General features: G+C 40.8%; 1 protein-coding gene across 1 annotated transcript in view; it reads right to left on the bottom strand.

The window, feature by feature from the left end:
- EML6 (EMAP like 6) overlaps nt 1-19,739 on the bottom strand; it is a 169,643-nt gene that overhangs the window by 59,792 nt on the left and 90,112 nt on the right. Inside the window, exons 17-23 of the mRNA XM_032592775.1 lie at nt 18,585-18,685; nt 17,090-17,292; nt 14,574-14,685; nt 14,183-14,310; nt 9,653-9,794; nt 6,540-6,692; nt 6,245-6,376 (exon numbers count right to left, since the gene is read on the bottom strand). Coding sequence (XP_032448666.1) covers nt 6,245-6,376; nt 6,540-6,692; nt 9,653-9,794; nt 14,183-14,310; nt 14,574-14,685; nt 17,090-17,292; nt 18,585-18,685 — 971 coding nt within the window. The remainder of the gene's footprint in view (nt 1-6,244; nt 6,377-6,539; nt 6,693-9,652; nt 9,795-14,182; nt 14,311-14,573; nt 14,686-17,089; nt 17,293-18,584; nt 18,686-19,739) is intronic.

The following is a 19,739-nucleotide window of genomic DNA, read 5'->3' as shown; positions in this document are numbered from 1 at the left end:
GTCTAAATTCTAAATTTGTACTTTAAAGCCTAGAAACTAGAAGATAGTGACACATAAAACAACATACAAATGCTTGCCCTCTCCCCCTATCTTACTTGAAAAATTGTAAAGAAATCCAAGATTTTCCCAAAACAACACGTTGAGCAAAAACAGTCTTTCGGTCTGATGTAAAATTAAAATCTAGTAAATCACTATGATTAATGTTGAAGAAGAATGGACACCCTGATTCTCCTCTTTACACCTCATTGATCCTTTATGGCTTGAAATTTAAATGACTCAAAAGACACACACTCTAGTATTTTTTTCAGCATTTTTAAATCATGGGACATTTCAAACACATATAGAAGTAAGAAGAATATAAAAAAAAACCCTACCGCCCAGTTAATGTTCAGTTTCAACAGTTATTAGCACATGGCCAGCCTCCACTGTTTCATGAGCCTCCACTCAAGGCTTTCACCCCACATGATTTCGAAGCAGATGTCCCAATACTTCATTGGTAAAAAATTCAGTGTACATTTACATCATACTATTTCTTCCCCTGCTCTCTTTCCCCCCATAACTCTGTACATCTAGTAGTCTTGAAATGTCTTTCTTGCAAAAGTAATATCAAAATAACTTGTCATGGTCTTTAACGTTTAAGTGGGTGCCACCTGGGTCTGAAATCTAGTTTGGCTAACCTTCAGAAGTTACAGGTCTACTTCTCAGTGAATAATTAAAAATAAGGCTCTCTAATTTTGTAACTGAAAACCTTAATTGTTTCTAATTTGCTGGGTTATAATATGGTGATGAGGGGCCTCGACTGTGAGGAGCAAGTGAACTTGAAAAAGTTTCTTTTGAAATGGGCACATTTCCCTGAATTTATGGCTGAACATATACAAACAAACTAGGTAGTTAAATTAGCTTTGGCTATTTAGTATTGTAAGAAAATGAATAATATTTCTCCAATGAACTAACAGACCTACAAAGTATTTTTTAGTATTTTAAAGAAAACTCCAAAATTATCATAATAGTAAAGTGAAATACTTTAAGACTGCAAGATTATTAGAGGATCTAAACACAAGACACAGGCACCAGAATGCTGTGTAGCACCACAGACACCTGTGGGGTACCAACCTGGCTCATGTCCCACCCCTAAGAACTTCCTTCCCACCTTGCCTGGACCCCTGTGGTTGTGTTTGTCCTCTGGTAGAAGACGCTGCCCCAGACGTTCCCAGAGCCTGACCCAGTCAGGCTGCAGATGGGAGTGGGCACTCAAATTCTCTTTCCTGGAAACTTAGGATCTGGGAAACTCAATCAGTGGGTGCCTAGCTGGGATAAGATGGACTTTGGAACTTAGGGTGACTTTGGGGGGCAACAGAACAGACCACGTGCAAATGAATGAAAGAAAGTTGTCCTGCAGAGACAGGGGCCGAAAACAGACACCAGACCCAGGAGAGCAGGAGACTCTGAAATGAGCTGCCTTACAGCAGGAGAAGAGAGAGGAGGGAAGTGCCTGCTTGCTTTTCTGGTTCATTCCTAAAGCCAGTTCCTCAGGAGATGTTGCTTCCTGCTCTTAGATTCTATGAGCTATCCCTATATCTTCCAAATAACCTCATTCTTTACTATTATTTAGAAAATTTAAGCTGAGTGGGTTTGAGTTCCTTGCAACCAAGGATGTGAAGAAATTTTTAAAACTGCAGCTATTCTTATATTAGGAAAGAGGAATTATGGGTATGATTCCCACCCCCAACCCCAACCCCCTACCATATTCTTTACTGCAGTTACTACTTTTTTTTTTCAAGCACACAGAAAATATTTAGGTCACCACTCTTTTTTTCTGCTGCCTCTGCTCTGTCATAAAGGCACTGAAATATTCTGAGAACAGAAGCAAAGAGCAAAAAATCTGTATAATCCATGTATAATTGCCACTTAGTAACAATAACTCTATTCTTTCAGAAGTGTCACATTTTTATTCACTAGAAATGTCTACTCACAAGGTGGAAGAGAATCAGAAGAGCCAGATGTCCTCACTACTAAGCAGGTATAGGAAACCACACACCCTGAAGGTGGATAGAGCTATATAATCCACGAAATGATTCACACCCATCATTCTAGTTGTTATATAATTTTTAAGTTAGAACAATTCCAAAATTCATACTAAATGTACCAAATACATCAGATCATTTGCAATGAAAATGGGAATGAGAGTTCTATTATGGCCCAAACTGTTGACTGGACTTATAGTCCTGATATTTCTAGCAATGAACTAATATCAACTAGGAAATATTCTTCCAAATTTTATCTCTCTCCACATTTTCCCCCTTCTCAGCAGCTTTCATTCAGGGGCAGCTGACATTCCTGCAAAAGGCTGATGGGCTTTTTGGTTCCTTAGGACCCATGGTTGCCATGGACACGAAAGGCTGTGCCACCCCCCACCCCTGATGAGCCAGCTGGCTCTAGCAAATGTGTTCACTATTTTTGACAAGATCAAAGGCATGAAATAGAACCCTGCTCCTAAATTCTGCTCTCTGCCCTTACCAGACCCTCAAGGCCCTGCTGTGAAAAACTAGGCTGATCTTGAGGCAGTATGGCACATTCCTGAGGTCAGCCACTTTGGGAACTGGGATATCAGGAGCACAATACCAACATGACACATGCCTCATGGTAATCAAATTGGAGTTAAACCAGGGAAGGTCCATGGGCATACTTGCTTTGATTCTCCAGGTAATATAACTCCTCCCTGAAAATCAAAAGTATTCTATTTTCCTCTCCGTCCATAGAACACATTTGGTCTGACGCTCTCACCTGACCAAAGGGGCCACATAGGACAGGAGATGAGGTAGGTTTTCAAAGACCTCGGCCTCCTTACTCCCAGTGCCTTTTCTATCACCCTGAGCTCTGGTTGGACCACAGAAGCTGGCTTAGGGCAAAATTGTGGAAATAGTGAGGTTTGCTCCTCTGCCTGCAAAGTGATGGCTCTACATTGGGGGCCTTTATATATAAAGACTATCGCCTCCATGATTGCAACCCACTGATCCTGGCCAAGATCTTGTTCTTTCCACCTAGGACTTACTCCTCTTTATAGCCCTAACATCCAACACAGGACCTACACATTTGCAGGTTAAAAAAAAAAAATCCCCAAATGCAAATAAAAACCAAAATAAGATACCATTTCATACCTATAAGGATGGCTATTATAAAAAAGACCTCCTCCCAAACCAGAAAATGGCAGGTGTTGGTGAGGACGTAGAGAAACTGGAACACTTGTGCCCTGTTGGTAGGAATGTCAAGTGACACAACAGCTGTGCAAAATAGTATGGTGGCTCCTCAAGAAGTTAAAAATAGAATTACCATTTGATTCAGCAATTCCCCTTCTGGGTAGATGCCCCAAAAGAATTAAAAGCAGGGTCTAGTACACTCACGTTCGTGGCAGCATTATGCACAATAGCTAAAAGGTGGAAACAACACACGTATCTGTCTGTAGATAAACAAAATGTGGCATATACACACTTTGGAGTATTATTCAGCTTTAAAAAGGACGGAAAATAAACAAGAATTTTTTTTTTTTTTAATACTAAAAAAGGGGAGGGGGTGCCAGGGTGGCTCAGTCAGTTAAGAGTCTGACTCTTGGTTTCCACTCAGGTCATGATCTTGCGTTTTTGTGAGTTCGAGCCCTGCGTTAGGCTCTGTGCTGGCAGCACAGGAACCCGCTTGGGGTTCTCTATCTCCCTCTCACTCTGCCCCTTGCCTACTTGCACTGTCTCTGTCTCTCTCAGAATAAATGAATAAATTTTAAAAATTTTAAAAAGGAAGGAAATTCTGACACATGCTATAATATGGATTAATCTTGAGGACATCATGTTAGGTGAAATAAATCAGTTACAAAAAGACAAATACCATATGATTCCACTTACATGAAATACCTCGAGGAGTCAAATTCATAGTGGCATAAAGTAGAATGGTGGTTAGCAGGGTCCGGGAGAAGGGGAAAAGGGGAGTTCTTGTCTGATGGGTATAGAGGTTCGGTTTATAGAAATGGACAGTGGTGAAGGTTGCACAACAGTATGAATGCAGTTAATGCCACTGAACCGTACATTTAAAAATGGTTAGGATGGTAAACTTTATGTGTATTTTACCAAAATTAAAACAAATGTAAAAGAGTCTTCCCCATTGAAATTGATTCTTCCTATGTCCCATTTTCTCTTATAAATAATATGTAACATGTAAATAAGAACCAAGTGTAGCCTCCAGTGACCACTGTCATGGTGGGATTTCACATATTGTGCTATGTATTTTGTGGGTGTTGGATTCCCAACAAAACACACCGTACTCTATTCTACAGATGCATAAGGCTGCCCCTGCCTGTTCTAAATTCTCCTCCCAACATGACATAAATCGGGACATTAGCAAGAGAATTTACAGGGGAAATCACTGTCTTTTTTTTTTTTTTTTTTTTTTTTTTTTAACAATGAAGCAGAGAACGTCCAAGAAGTGTGGCTGAGAAGCAGCTGTCTCCCTCTATCTGTTTGGCCTCAATGGTTCCTAGAGGACTGTCAGGCCACCAGTGTCACCTCTGATCACAAATGCCAGCCTAAGCCCTCGGCGCTGTGTCTGGCAGGGAGGGCTCCGACATGAAAGTGAGAGAGACTTATCTGATCTCCCTTTTGCCCTTGTTGGGACTTGCACCTCTCGCAGTAAAGAGCATGCTTTCTTCCATCTATTGCACTATATAAAGTGCCTGAAAGTTGTAAGGCTCAAATAAAGTCCAAATTCCAATGCATCAAGTACAGTTACACATGAATACCTGCTTGGCAGAAGGATCAGTCTATGGCCAGTACTTCAAAAAAAATACTTGAAATAAAATATTCTGGCAACTCTGAAATAATCTCTATTTGGTGGAAGATCTCAGCACCTCTTTCTCCTGGCTGATTTTAGTTGCTTTTCCACTCCAGGCTTATTCATCCTTCCAAAGATGGCAGAGAACACCCCCCCTCCTGCCCCACCTCTAAATCTTTTAGAATTACTTAATTACCTCCAGGATAAAGTTCAGTGCTCAGCTTCCTAGTAGGAGGTAAAGGTTCCTTTGCATCCTGTCCTGGTCTTTCCCTCCACATTCATCTCTCTTCTCGCCCTTAGTCACTCAATATTATTATTTCTTAATTTCCCCTGTTTCTCCCACCTCCTCATCTTGACATGTCATGTTCCTTCTGAGCCTGGAATGCTTCACCATCTGGTGAACTTCTGGTCATCTTTCAAGATCTACCTTAAAGGACACTGCTTCTGTGAGGCTCCATGGACTCCCCTGTTGTGAGCTCCTCCCTTAGAGACACCACTGGGCTTGGTGCTTTCTACCATGGTCAACTAAAACTCCTTTCAAAACTGGGACCCTGCCCATTCCTAAATGCCTACTCCAAACTCTAACAACAGCTAAGTCCCTGGGATGAGATTTAAAAGTGACCCCCCCTGGGGCAATAATGCTCCATCTTGGGTGCTGAATGCTGACATGGCCCACTCAGAGGCCCTGCATAACACCTCCCTGTGACTCTCCAGTTCTTGTCCCCATGCCTTAACATTTGGGCGTCTATATTTTTCAAGCACAAGTATGTCTCCCCCACTAAATTATAAACTCTTGTGGACTACTACAGGAACTGTGTCTCACTTCTGAATCATCCACATTTCCTGCCTTAAGACTTTGCACATGTAGAAACTACATTTGTTAAATAAACAGGCAAATTCCCATGGCATCTGTGGGCATGACTTGCAGGAGGTAGGGGGTCGGCTGGGAGTTTTGGAGAGCAGGGTAACTTCAGGTGAGCTGCGTGCAGAGTTCTACCTCTGTCAGAAGACGAAAATTGCTAGAGACTTCTTGGGCAGTTCTCGGGGAGGTGAAGCATTGGTAGAAAAAGGAAAACAGTAAGGAGGAGATACAAGGCAAGGACAAGGAACGCCAAACCCAAAGGTGAAGTGGTGGCTTGCCAGGGTAACAGAAGGCATCGTGTATCTTCAATGGTCTTAAAACTCAATGGCTTGAATTAACAATCATAATAGTAGGAGTAGTGGTGGTGGTAATAAGACAGAAAAACTACGCAAAATGTTAACAGCAGGTGCCCCTGCGTTGTAAAATTACAATTGCTTATATTTGCTGTGGGTTCTCCACTCTGTCTCTCTCTAAAGCTCCACTGTTCTTCTCTCTGGAAACATGTATGAATGGATATTGACTTTTTTGAAACAAAAATTTTGTCGTGAAAGCCACAACATACTTTACCTCTAGAGTCCCAGTCAATATGGGTAATATAACTAGAAGCACCTTTACAGATGCCCACCCGTTTGCTTGTCAGTACGTTGTAAATATCCACAAAGTTATCATGGGATGCCACGGCAAGGTATTTTCCTGTATCTGTAAAGAAAAACATGCAATTAACACCCAAACATTTTAGACAAGAATTTACTTCCAGGAACTTATTTCAAATGGGGAAAAGGTCAAGGAAGTATTTAAAGAGTCCACTCTCATAAATTTTTGCCCCAAACACATTCTAGAAAGTTTCTGCTTTAATCTTTACCTTTTGAAAATTTAATATCAGAGATCATTTCTTTTCTGTGATGGAAGGAGACCATGTCTTCAACAGTGTCAGCATTTACGACCAGGAAACTCCCATCATTCAAGCCAACTGCTAAGGCTTTCCCATCAGGTGAGAAGGCACAGCATCTTCCACCTACAAAAGAATCCACAAAGAACAGTTATTAACCAGGATTCTACTATCAAACATATTCAATGAAGAGATGGAGAAATGTGCCTATGTGCATTATGCATAGACATGTTACTGTGCCTTTAACACTACTTGTGAGGAAAACTAAAACTTGGTCATTTAAAATATATCTTCCTGGGGTGTCTGGGTGGGTCGGTCCATTGAGCGTCCGACTTCAGCTCAGGTCATTATCTCGCTGTTCGTGGGTTCGAGCCCCGTGTCAGGCTCTGTGCTGACAGCTCAGAGCCAGGAGCCTGCTTCGGATTCTGTGTCTCCCTCTCTCTGCCCCTCCCCACTCAGGGTCTGTCTCTGTCTCTCAAAAATAAACATTAAAAACAATTTAAAAAACATATCTTCCCTTCAAACCCAAGGACAAAGATCAGAATGCTAAAAAACAAAACAAAACATTTTCACTTTGAGGTTTATCCATTCATTTCTTACTACTTGAATACTGGGATTTTCAAAAGACACATGGAGTCAACGGATGAAAGGAGCGAAAGATTAAGAAAACCAGTATCTTTGTTCCCAAGAAAAGAGATGATACTTACAAATGGGAATTCTGGAATTCAATTTCTAGAAACCGTTTTTTGGTTATCATGACCTACACCCAAAACTTGCTTCAGAGACCTTGTGGATCTTGTAGTCACTCCAAGTCTGATCCACGGATCATAATGTGTGATTCTACAGGTGAAAGATTTTATCTTGCCTCTTTGTACTGGGTAACACTCTCTCAAGAGGTGTCTACAAAACTAAACAGTATGGGCTGACAGGGCTCCATGAGCAATGTTTTATACTGCTCTCTGCAGGGTCATAGGGAGATATTTCTGAATGAGTATGGACTCTGTTGGGGGAGTGGTATTTAATAGGATATCTGTTTAAGAATAGCACCCCCCCCCCCACCTTACTGTCAAGGCTTTGGTAAGCAGAGCTCCGGGCATGGAAAAGTCACACAGCATTGTGCTAAGGCATTCCAAAGTCAGCTTCCACACACTCCCCTCCATCACTGTTCATGGTATGCTGAAAGCCATGTTATACCAGTAACTTCAAATTGACTTATCTAAATTGTATCTTCATTCATTCACTCAGTAATAAGTTATTTATGTACTGCTATGAGTCATGCACGGTGCTAGGGCCAAGAGGACAAAAGACAAACCTGTCCTTGAGGAGAGTCATCAAGATTAGGTTAGCCATATATTTTAGTGAACAAACCATGACACTTCTGAGAGTGAAAGGAAAAGCTATTAATAGTTACACAGGGACAAGCTTAGTAAACTGGGTGGAAAGGTCAGCCCATCTAAGATACATTAGTAGATGTTCTTTTGAACTAGGACTTAACCTAGTGAATAAAGCCCACTGTCTGACATTGAAGTCACTCACAAGGAGGTCTTGGTGTATCATTTTCCCAGTATAAATTAGTGGTCAAATGATTCAATCAGGTAGTGGTTTAACAGCACAGGCTTTGGACTCAGACATGGGTCTGAATCCCGGCTCCACCACTTACTAAGGGTCCACAAGTCCACTGTAAAGACAGGCTATAGTATGGCAGAGAAAAACAGCCTCAAGCAGTAGCCACAGGTGTGCTCTCTGAAGCCATGCTGCCTGGGTTTGAATTCAGTTCCGTCACCTACTAGCGGTGCAAGACCAAATGCAAATTGTTAGTAGTCACTGGCCCAACAATATTAGCCACCATTGTTACTATCGTCTTGACATCTTCTCTCATTTTATCCCCCTAGAGTACATTCTCCACATCTCTCTCACTTGTAAAGCTACCAGGTACAAGTATTTTAGGGCCAGACCCCAATCGCATCCTTTCCTGAGAACTTTTACAAATCCTCCGAGCCTCAGCTCTCATGTTTCCTCCTTGATGAAGTTGTCCCTGGCAGCATGCCTTCCTCTGAGTCTCACCAGTCTCTCCACAGCACTCTCCACCCCACTCTGTGTCTTCTGCAGGCCTATGTAGATGGCATCGACAGGTTCCTTTGCCTTCTGGCTTTGATTGCCTTTGGCCAAGGGGGAGCATGGACAGCAGGCTCGTGGGAGGGAACGAGGAAAGAAGGGAGAACAGAGAGTCTGGGGTATGTGCCCCCCCAGCAGCCTTCCTGTGGGCCCACTGCATGCTGGCTGCGTCCCCAGGCTGACGGATGGTCCTAGTTCCTGCCAGCCCCATCATCTCATACAGCTCTAACTTTCAAAGTTCCGGCACTGCTCTCTCTCTCCTCTTGCTCCTCAGGCCCAGGGCTGGTAAAGGCACCAGGCTGTTACTGGTGTTGCACTATCCCTGGTCACTTCTCACCACTCTGCCCACTCCTCTAACAAATGGTCTCCTTTTGAGACTCTCCTCCGATTGCTGTATTTGAATGGACCGTCTATTGCTGGGCTCTGTTCAACTCTTGTCCACCTCTGACACTAGAGATGGGACCACTCACTGTGGGATCCCCAGTACCTGACACATAGCAGCTACTCACTAACTTGTACTTCCCGGTATACCTCTCTGTTCTGGTGCACATAGGGGTTAAATACAGGTTTACTCATTTTTTTGATATTAACTATTTTTTTTTAATAAAACTGACTTTTGTTTTTCAGTAACAAAATCAGTTGTTAGAATCTGTTAGACATAAAGATAAACAGCATTCTGGAAATCTGATGTGTTTCAACAGATTCCCATAGCTCTCCATGAGAAGAAGAAGGACATATTGCCCCCAGGTGGCAAACGTCTGTGCAATGCAAGGGAAATGAAGGAAATAGTAGATGAGGCCAGCCTTCTGGAATTTACGTCTGTAGCGAAGAACACTGAATTCCCATTCCCTTGCAGATCTGGGGGCATGTGACAGGCACACTCGGGAAATATTACTTGAGCGAATGAACGAACACACCACATTCTGTTGTTTGTAAATACTTTTACAGATGTGTAAGGTGATTGCATGTACCTTTTTTGAGCTTGCGCACTGCCAGCATGCGGTGCTGGGAGGATAATTCCCATATCCGGAGAGTTTTATCGTCGCTCACGGTTGCACAGATGGGCAGGAGAGGGTGAGCTGCCAGCCCCCACACTTCTCCTTCCATGTGCCCCTGTGGGAGAGGAAACAGGGCAAGACAAACGTGGCTCACGCTTCCTGGCTAGCCCTTTGGTGGCACTGCGCTGCATACCCAGCCGAAGAGGATCTTAAACAGCTCACAGTTTGAGCTTCCTTGAGCCAAGATGAAGGCACTAATTTTTTTTTTTTCATCTGAACTTGAGTCTAAAGCTGGTCCTACATGATGCTGAAGCATTCACTGTAAAGCAAAACATGGACTCATTGCTCATAAGCTTTGTTCATATGAGGCCAAACATCTTTCCTTTTAGAAACCTCTGGATGAATAAGGAAATGCCATCATTTTATCCTCTTGCTTGATATTGAGTTAACCCAGTATATATAGATACAAATATACTTGGAAAACAGCTTGATCATGACATAAAGCACCTTTTTCGATAAACTCATTTTCTAAAAGATATAGGTACCACCTATCTCTATCAGAGCAATATTCTTGTTCATTTAATTCCATTTTAGTCCTGTGAATGCATAATATTTGGCAAAACAAAAGTAAAGAGAGCTCAGTTTTCAAATCAAGCGTCCTGGGAATAACTCAAGTTCAGTGTTGGTTCAGAAATTATTCTACCCAGTGTATATCAGAAAACTGAAAGGTGCTTAATTGACATTGGACAAATTCCATATACCTATATCATATCACAAACACACCTAACTGGATTAGAAATATTGAGATAAAATGATTTTAAAAATGAACAATTAGGAAGAAAATGACTCTGATTCCTACAATTTATTACTTGATAAAGCAGTGTAGAGAATAGATTAGTGCACAGAACAATAAAAGAGACCAGACTGTTCACTGAATTTCTGCTTTTAGTGGCTAATTATAAAAAGGCTTTGCTTAGTAAAGCAAAAAGGAAGACCATACAGGCAAGTGAAAGGTGTTTGTACTTGGAATGCTTCAGGGAACAGGTGGCTTTCCAGAGAGAAACTGGATGATTCTGGTTTAACAGGGAAATTGTTTGAGCAAAAGAGTAATTTGGCAGAAGATACAAAGTTCCAAATAGAGCTGACATTCAACTAGCTGACAAGGGCCAAAGAGTGAATATATTGCATCTGGAGCACCTCATTAGTTTTCTAGTTGTCTTCCCATCTGAAGCCTCCTACCACAAAGGTCATGGTCAGAGGACAGGTCAGGTGTCAACCCCAGTGTTCCCCCAGAATGGATCTGCTTGGAGCCATTTCACAGACCAAGTTCCTTTTACATTTGGCTTGAGGACAGGACACACCTCTGAGATCCTTTTCAACAACTGTCTCATATATTTACTTAGACATCATATTTCCCTAACGTGACAGGACTAAATTTCTGTGTAACATAGGAATGGACAGTGAGCAAGACAGGCTGGAAGTATCTCAAGTGGCAGAGGAATGAGCTTGGAATCTTACCTTCCTACTGATCACCCATAAAGCTGGTAGTAAATAGGTGCATAATTCAGAGTCGATTATATTCAAAGAATACACAATGGGAGTTTTCAGAACTCATCTCCTATCACTTCTCTCCCCCAACCCAGACTGCCTTCTCTTAAAAAAAATAAGGAATCTATTTCAAGTGACATTGAGTTGCCATGTTATTGAAACTGGCAAAGTGGTTCTGACATCTTCCCACAGCAGGGTAGTTGATGGTCTTAATCATGCTTCCTGTTCCTTAACTTTCCCTCAGTGTCCAACCTCTCTCAGAGCAGGCCTGTGAGCCCCAAGAGGATAGGAAGCCCTATTCCACTGTGTACAGCACGTAGCACAAGGCTGATCTCAGCAGGAGCCCAACAAACACTGATTGAATTGAACTACTTAGTTCTGCTTAGGAGGAAATGGCAAAGGAGTGATAGACAAGAAGAGGAAAGAGAGATGCTGACAGAAAAGGAAAAGAATGGTACAAGCGTAAGGAGACAAGATGGTGGTAACCAACATTTTTTCTGAAGGTTCCACCAGCATTACTGCCTGCCCATGGATCAGGAGGCCACGCCTTCTGCATGGCTCTCTGGCAGTCTCCATGCTGAGACATTTGGAGAACAGCCCGGTGTAGTGCAAAAGGAAAGGCTCTGGTATCTGACAAACCTCGGTTTGAAATCCAGCTCTATAGTTCTTAGCACATGGATGTGGACAATTTACTGGGCAGTCGGTCCCTCATCTTTTAAACAATTTCAACTGAGCAAATCTGTTGTGGAGAAATAAATTCTGTGCAACAGTATTGCCTGACACATAGTAGGCACTCAGTAAGTGGTACTCGTGGCTGCTTTTATTATTAGAGCAACAGAAACAAATAGGGGAAAGAACAGAATTATAGAGAATGAAAGGCTAAAAGCTTTTATTTTCAAGTTTAAAAGATATTTAAATGAAATTAAGCTCAACTGTAATATTTTTTAAATTAGAAAACAATTTAAATCTTACAGTATTGTTTAAGTCATAATATAGTAAGGATGTGAACAAATATTTAGCAATACAGCATGTGTGCAAACAAATTAAAGTTCAAACACTCGGGCATTAGAAAGAAATAGTCACTTTTCAATAAAATTCAATAAGAAGTCATGGCCAGAAAGAAAAAGAGATTCATCAGGAAGGAAACAAAATCAAGATCAGCTGGAGAACAGAGAAGTGACACCTCCTGGATGTACCTCCAGCACATTCTCAATCCTGTCTCTGAGGCACAATCAGCGACAGAGCTTTGGAGGTTTGTTTTTAACACGGAATTCTTTTTTAAACACATTCTTATTCGGGACATACTGAGTGGGGCTTGGGTACATGCATTTTTAAAACCTCACAGTGTTCTAAACCATGGTTATGTGTGCACACCTGTCTCCAAGGTGCAGCAAATCAGAGGGCCACTCTCAGTGGGATTTTGGGGTTCATCTCTAACATAGCAAGCTTGTAGGAGACAGAGATGGAGCTCCTCCACTGGACCCACAGAAGTCCTGAAACTTATATAATCAGTGCGTATTTTTTTTCACTCCACCTTCTGAATGTACCCCCACCCTCTTCCACGAGCCTCTTCCACCCATAAATAAGGTCCATCCATCACCAAATTGGGCAGGACTATCTGTCATCTCCACACACTCCCACCCCCTCAAGTGAGATTTTTTCACTTCACTGATCTTTGAAGACTCTGTTGATGTTTATTTTAATGTGATTTTACCTGCATATAATTCTTGAGGGGAGAGGGAGGGTAAGAAGTAGGTCATACATTTACATGCCTCAAGACTGAGACTAGACTGAGGCATAAAATCTAAGGAGACACTTGCAGATTTGGCGTGAGTCGAGAAAATAATTTTTTCTGACAGTTTTCTAGATTGAGAGATTGAGAAGAAATATACCTAAAAAGCTTTGTCCATAGCTGGACTTGATTTAGACAATGAGGTTACGGACTTTGAACAGATACTGTAATGGGATAACACTCTTGGGGACACTGGGGGAGAGGAATGTACTCTGCATGTGGTAGGGATAGTAATAATCAGTGACCAGAGAAAAGAATGCAATGGACACATTCACGAGGTGACCCTCATGATTCTCCTGGTTTTCACTCCTGCGTAAGCCCTCCTTTTGAGTGTAACATGACCTGTGGCTATTTGCCAGCCAATAAAATATGGCAAAGGATATGGATGTTCAAGATTACATGTATTTGATGATATAATTATGTCATATAAGACCATATTGCCTATTTTTTTTTTTCCTCTTTCTTTTGGTGGCCTCAAGGAAGCAAGCAGCCATGTTGGGGAATCCCCTGTGGCAAGGTTGTGTGCAGCCTCTAGGAGCTGAAGGTGGCCTTTGGCCAACAGCCAACAAGAAATGAAGCACTCTTGGGGCCGCTGGATGGCTCAGTTGGTTAAGCGTCTGACCCCGGCTCATGTCATGATCTCATGGTTCATGAGTTTGAGCCCTGCTTTGGGCTCTGTGCTAACAGCTCAGAGCCTGGAGCCTGCTTTGGATTCTGTGTCTCTCTCTCTGCCCTCCTCCACTCGCACTCTATCTCAAAAATAAATAAACATTAAATTTTTTTTTTTTAAGAAATGGAGCCCTCAGTCCTACAACAAGGAAGTGAATTTTGCCAACAACATGAGTGATCCTGGAGGCAGATCCTTCCTCAGGTGGACCTCTGATGAGACTGCAGCCGTTTACTGTAACCTTGTGAAACTTTAAGCAGAGGACCCAGTTAAGCCACACTTGGACTCCTGACCCACAAAAACCTTCAAATAAACATGTATTGTTTTAAGTTGCTAAATTTGTGGTAATTCATTATACAGCAAGAGGTAATTAACACAGCAGTTGCATAACCCTGAGACTGAGTACCTACTTACACACTGAACCCTAAGTGGCCTCCTTGCCTCACCCTAGTCCCGGCTCTGATGGGAACTGTGCTTTAGAATCTGTAAACTGTACCTGAACGAGCAGTGTCATTGGGCCACTTTTGTCAATTTCCAGGATCTCCCCATTTTTTGTTCCCACCAGGATATGCCCATGTCCCAAAGTAATGGCACGAATTGAAGGGTTATCTTCCAAAAGCAAGCCTGAGGGGGGAAATACAGTACTTAATATTGCAAATATTATATTTAGTAGAACAACAACAAGAAGCCTGATTATTATATACATTCTGTCTTTGTAGTTCAAAAGCAGATACTAGGCAATCCCCCTTGATATTTCTACCAGGGGCTAAGAGCTCTAAATGCAGAAGAAGGAGAAGTGATTTGGTAACGGTCGTCTAAGAATGTTGGTACCATCTTTTCCATTCCTATGAAAAGAAAGATTCCTATTACGTATTTGGGAGTGGCACCTTTTGAGCTGGTTGACAGTGCTGCTCTTTTAATGGCATAAGTCTTCAAGCATCTTTCAAACATGTCATCCCAGAGCTCCACAATTCCGTCCTTTCCACCTGTTACAAAACCCTGCAAAGACACACGTGGGAAGAATTAAATATACATCAAAATGACAAGTTACCCACCTGGCCTCAAAAGGGGTCCCCCTTGGGAAAAGCAGCTTTGTCTGTGTTTTCTTCCTAAGTATAGGAGACTGAAAAACCTAGTAACATAGAATATTAATATAATATTGGCTGGAAGCACGCTCCCCTACTTCTGCAGTGGATAGCATGTTCTCACTGTGTATTCTTGACATTTTCCTCAGACCTTTGGTTGGCACTTGGCACCCCGGGTCATGGATGGCCGTTTCTGTGCCCAGCCCCCTATTTCAATGTGGGTACCTGGGGAATAGGACCAGCCTGAAAGCCTGGCAGAGTTTCTGGTACCTCATCTCTTCCTAGTGAATGAACTGGAATTAATGTTACAATTAAAAATGATTATTAAATACTTTAAAATTAAACACTTACTTCCAGGAGAGAACACCATTATTTACTAAGAGTAACTTAGGCAGTTCATGTAACAAAACTATCCTATTTTGTTCAGTGAACATCAATTTCCAGGTTAATTTTTATAAAACCTGGAAAGTAAAATGCCTAACATATTGTTTTACTGAACAGTATTTGTTTGTTTGTTTGTTTGTTTTACTGAACAGTGGTTTTTATTGTCTTCTAGGCTTATGATTTCTTGGCTTTACTAGTTTTCCTTTCCGGCAAATACATATACCAAACTGCTCTTAGGAAAATCCTTTTTTCGGATGAAAAATACTCAGTAATTCATTGTTTTCTTGGAGACTTAGTTTACTTTACTTCAGCGAAGTTCACGTGGAAATAATATTTTAAAGTTTTTTACCTTAAATTCTGTATTCTCATTACAGGTTTGTAGGGAAGATTTAATTCCCAAATTAAACTTAAATCCGGTTTATTATGCTGTGTCATCCTCATCTTTTCCATGATGTTTCAGGTTAACTTACCAAGCAATAAAAGAGTTCAAACAAGTTATTGCACATGAACTTCTAGACCTGCACAAATTTTGCATTCTACCTTAATCTTATCCAATGTGCACTTTCACACAAAACAAATTTGCCAATAAGCAACAGCTTAACCACTAAAACAACCATTATAATTGCACATCTAATGAGGACCTACTTCTGTACCTGGATCAGGAGTTCCCTCCTGGGAACAGGTAAATGCAAAATGAGGACTGGCTTAGGTTTGTTGGCCTCCACTGTTTGGAGGTCAGAGAATACAGATAAACTGGTACCACCAGCAAGCTGGTGGTGATTGAAAAACAGGTTTTTCTGGCAAATGGGTTGAACAAAGTATTTTAGCAGTACTGACAGTGTGATCTTTCTTAAAAACAAACAAATAAAATCGCTGCAAGGCAGGAAGGTAGCTGGACAGATCAGGACAAAGGTGAACTTAAGTGGAGATATAGCAGATGTGATGATTAATTTTGTGTCATCTTGATTGGTCAGAGGGTGCTCTGATCAAATACTATTTCTCTATGTATCTATGAGGGTATTTCCAGATGAGAGCAGTATTTGAATTGGTGGACTCAACACACTTGGCCTTAGCCAAAAGGCCGAGAAGCGATGAATTGGTGGACTCAATAAAGTAGATGGCCTTCCCCAAGGTGGGTGAGAATTGGATAATTCTTTGAGAGCCCAAATAAAAAAGGCAGAGGAGGGGGAATTCATCCCTGTTTTTCCTGTCTCACTGATTGAGCTGAATCATATCATCTTTTCCCACCCTCAGACAGATTTACATTACTGGCATCCCTCATTGTCTGGCCTTTGGACTTGCTGTGAATCATACCACCAGCTTTCCAGGGTCTACAGCTTGCCAAGGGCAGAGTGGGACTTCTTAGTCTCCATAACTGCACGGACCAGCTCCTTACAGTACATCTGGTTTTTGTGTATGTGTAATCTGTAATCCCACTGGTTCTGTTTCTCTGGAAAACCCTTATACAGCCAGTGAAAAGCTTTCACTCCAACACTCTTGTGAAAGCTGAACCTGTCCACACAGGAACAAACTGGTTATCAACTTGACTTTTGGTCAGATTGCTGAGCAGGATAATAATTGAACTGGTCGGTACTTTGAGGTCTTTCCTTATTGTGTACAAAGGGGGAAGAGAGTGCTGAAATATTCCTCAGGACTCATCTGCTACTGGGTGTGTACATTATCCCAACACTTCTTAAGGGATTTTCAGAGGTGAGAGCCATGAAGAAGGAGTGTGAATAAAGTGGAGAGAAACTGCATGTAAAGAAATAATTATAAATGAGTGAAATTTTAAAAATATTTGTACTCATTTACATTCATGACAACTACTTCCCAATTCAGATAGGACTGGTTTTAGAAACAAGCATCCTGTTGACGTGGGCCTTCCAAAGACTAATTTATAATTTTTGAAAGCTAATGATGAAAATATGTCATACCTTATCCAATGCATACATAGCAAACACAGGCCCATCATGGGCTTTCACTGTCTTCAGTAGGAGGATATCTTTCCAAATAAAAATATCTCCAGTAGCTGCTCCTGAGAACACTAGATCTTCCATTCGCCCATAAGAAACACACATCATTGTTTCCAATTTTCCAACACTTCCAAAAATTCCTCTTTTAGAGGTGAAGCCCCCACCTGAAGTGGACCAAGAATATGTATTATTTTTTGAAAAACTGACACCTTCTATGAGCATTTGGAATGACTGTCTTCAATGAAAACCCAGGGTGTCTACATTATATATACATATGTACAGATGTATAAATATGGCAGAAGAGTCATAAAAATATTTTAAGAGGGCTTCTCATTTACACATTCATTAATTCAATGTTTACTGAATCCCTCCTTTGCGGCAGATACAGTGGTTGATGATGGGGTATAAAGATGAGAAGAAGAAGTTTCTTCATTCGATGGATTTAGGTTCTGGTTGGAGAGAGGACGCCATCTCGGTCCAACAAGACATGTGGCTAACCAAGGTTCAGTGCCAGTTCTGTGCCAGACAGAGGAAGGAGTGACTAAGTGCCAGGGGTAACTAGGAAAGTCTACATGCATGCTGACCAAGGAGAATGAAAACAGCACTGGCAGGAATGTAAAACGTAAACATGTTACGTATGTCTTACCTCAATTATTATCATAAGACCTTTAGGGTAAGAGAATGAATCACTGTGTAGGAAAAGGTACATGCTTCAGATTTGTCCTTGCAATGTTCACATTTCCCTGCACTTCCCAACTAGCATTGAGAAGCCCATACCCATTCCAGAAAACTATGCACAGGCTGGTTCTCCAGACATGTTGGATGCCATTGTCTCTTCTTTAAAAGTAGAAAGCACTGGAACAGTTGTTTATGTTTTGTTCAGTGTAAGATTAAGCCTGGTATCAAAGCCAATACTAAGAATTCACAATCCCAATAACAGGTCTGGTTTATTAGTGAGAAAAATAAAATGTGCGTGCATGTTCTGACATGCTTACTTACTCATCCTTATCAACATTATGATGCATAAAAATTTATTCGGATCACCTACTGTGTATAGTGTCAGGGATTAATTCATGTGTTAAATTCAGTGATAAATAAAAGAACCTTCAAAGTAGTGAAAAATTTATCCACCCAGTCAAAGTGATTATTTTATTTCCTGCTCAGTAGTCTAACACAATGACTGCTTTCAGAACAGATGACTATGAAAATAATTATTTTCACAGTAGAACATTTCCCAAAGCTTTCTAGTTATCGATAAACATGCTTAGCAACATATAAAGTGTTTTAAAACTTAGACATCAAGTAGCCGAGTGAATATGGGATAGCATGTCTTCCTGACACATTTTAATTTTAAATTGCTCGGTAGTGGTGGTGGCCTTTTTTTCAGTTGGATTTTGGTTGTTTTTTTTTTTTAAAGCTCTTCAACCACATAAACGATAAACCCAAAGAACAGTACCTGCTTGCTGCCAGAATTTGATGTGCTTCATCCCAACTGTAACCAGTTTGTCAACATGGTGTGGGTTACACTTTACCACAAATATCTTATCCTTATGTCCTCTGCAAGAGACCGACAAGAAAAAAAAATCCAGTTTTCATGGAAGCACTGATACAGAGTTTTATTAAAAGTATACATTTGGTTTAACTTTCATCAAACACATGTAACAGGACAAGTAAATTAGAAAATAGTTTAAAATACACATGAGGTCTATATTAAAATCACGAGCTTTGCTTTTCTTTGCACGTTTGAGCCCTCTCTTCTTACTCTAATGTTGCTACCAAAGTGTATTCAGTTATGTTTTAAACAAATTAACAAAGTATTTATAATGGATCAGAATGTCTCCACAAGATAAAATTCATGCCACCAGCATAAGATTGTAATTCTCAGGATATAGAGGTCTTGTACAGGAAAAAGGGGAAGATACTGGAGTCATATTAATGAGAAGCTTCAAATATAATGTTCTTTGCTGTGGGCAGCATAACTTTAGGTTATATGAAAGTTCAGCTAGAAATTGTTAACTAGGAATGGAAGCCCTTGGCTCATACCAATGGGGAGAGAAAGGATGTTGTATGTTGATTCAAGGTACTTTAGGATGCTCTGCATTCAGAAATACGAGTTGATAACCAAAGATACAGAAGGACAAATAAAAAAATACTGATTGTAGACCTGGAGCTTTAGACCTGGTGTTCCATAGCTCCAGGAAAATTTTGCTATAGACTATAATCACATTAGAATTTAAGGATTTACTGGACTTAATAGATTTTAATGGATTTAATGGACTATTTGATGGTCTTCTTTGGTATATTATGACAAAACCTTCATTATGTAAATTAAAACAGTTAACAAAAAGAGCACAGCTGACCAATATCTCTAATGAATATAAATAGTAATACCTTGAATAAAATTCTAGCCAAGAAAATCCACTAGCACATCAAACAATCAGACTTTATGACTGAATGCAAGGGTAGTTTATTATGAAGGACTCAAATAGTACAATTCATCATATTAACATGCCTAAGAAAAATTATGTCATTTCACAGATACTGAAAAGTTATTTTACAAAAATCTAACACTCATGTGTGATTAAAAAATAGTCAATTCACACTCAGTAAA

The sequence above is a fragment of the Lynx canadensis genome, chromosome A3 (genome assembly GCF_007474595.2).
Source record: "Lynx canadensis isolate LIC74 chromosome A3, mLynCan4.pri.v2, whole genome shotgun sequence".
Lineage (NCBI taxonomy): Eukaryota > Metazoa > Chordata > Mammalia > Carnivora > Felidae > Lynx > Lynx canadensis.
This window is presented reverse-complemented; position numbering and strand designations above follow the sequence as displayed.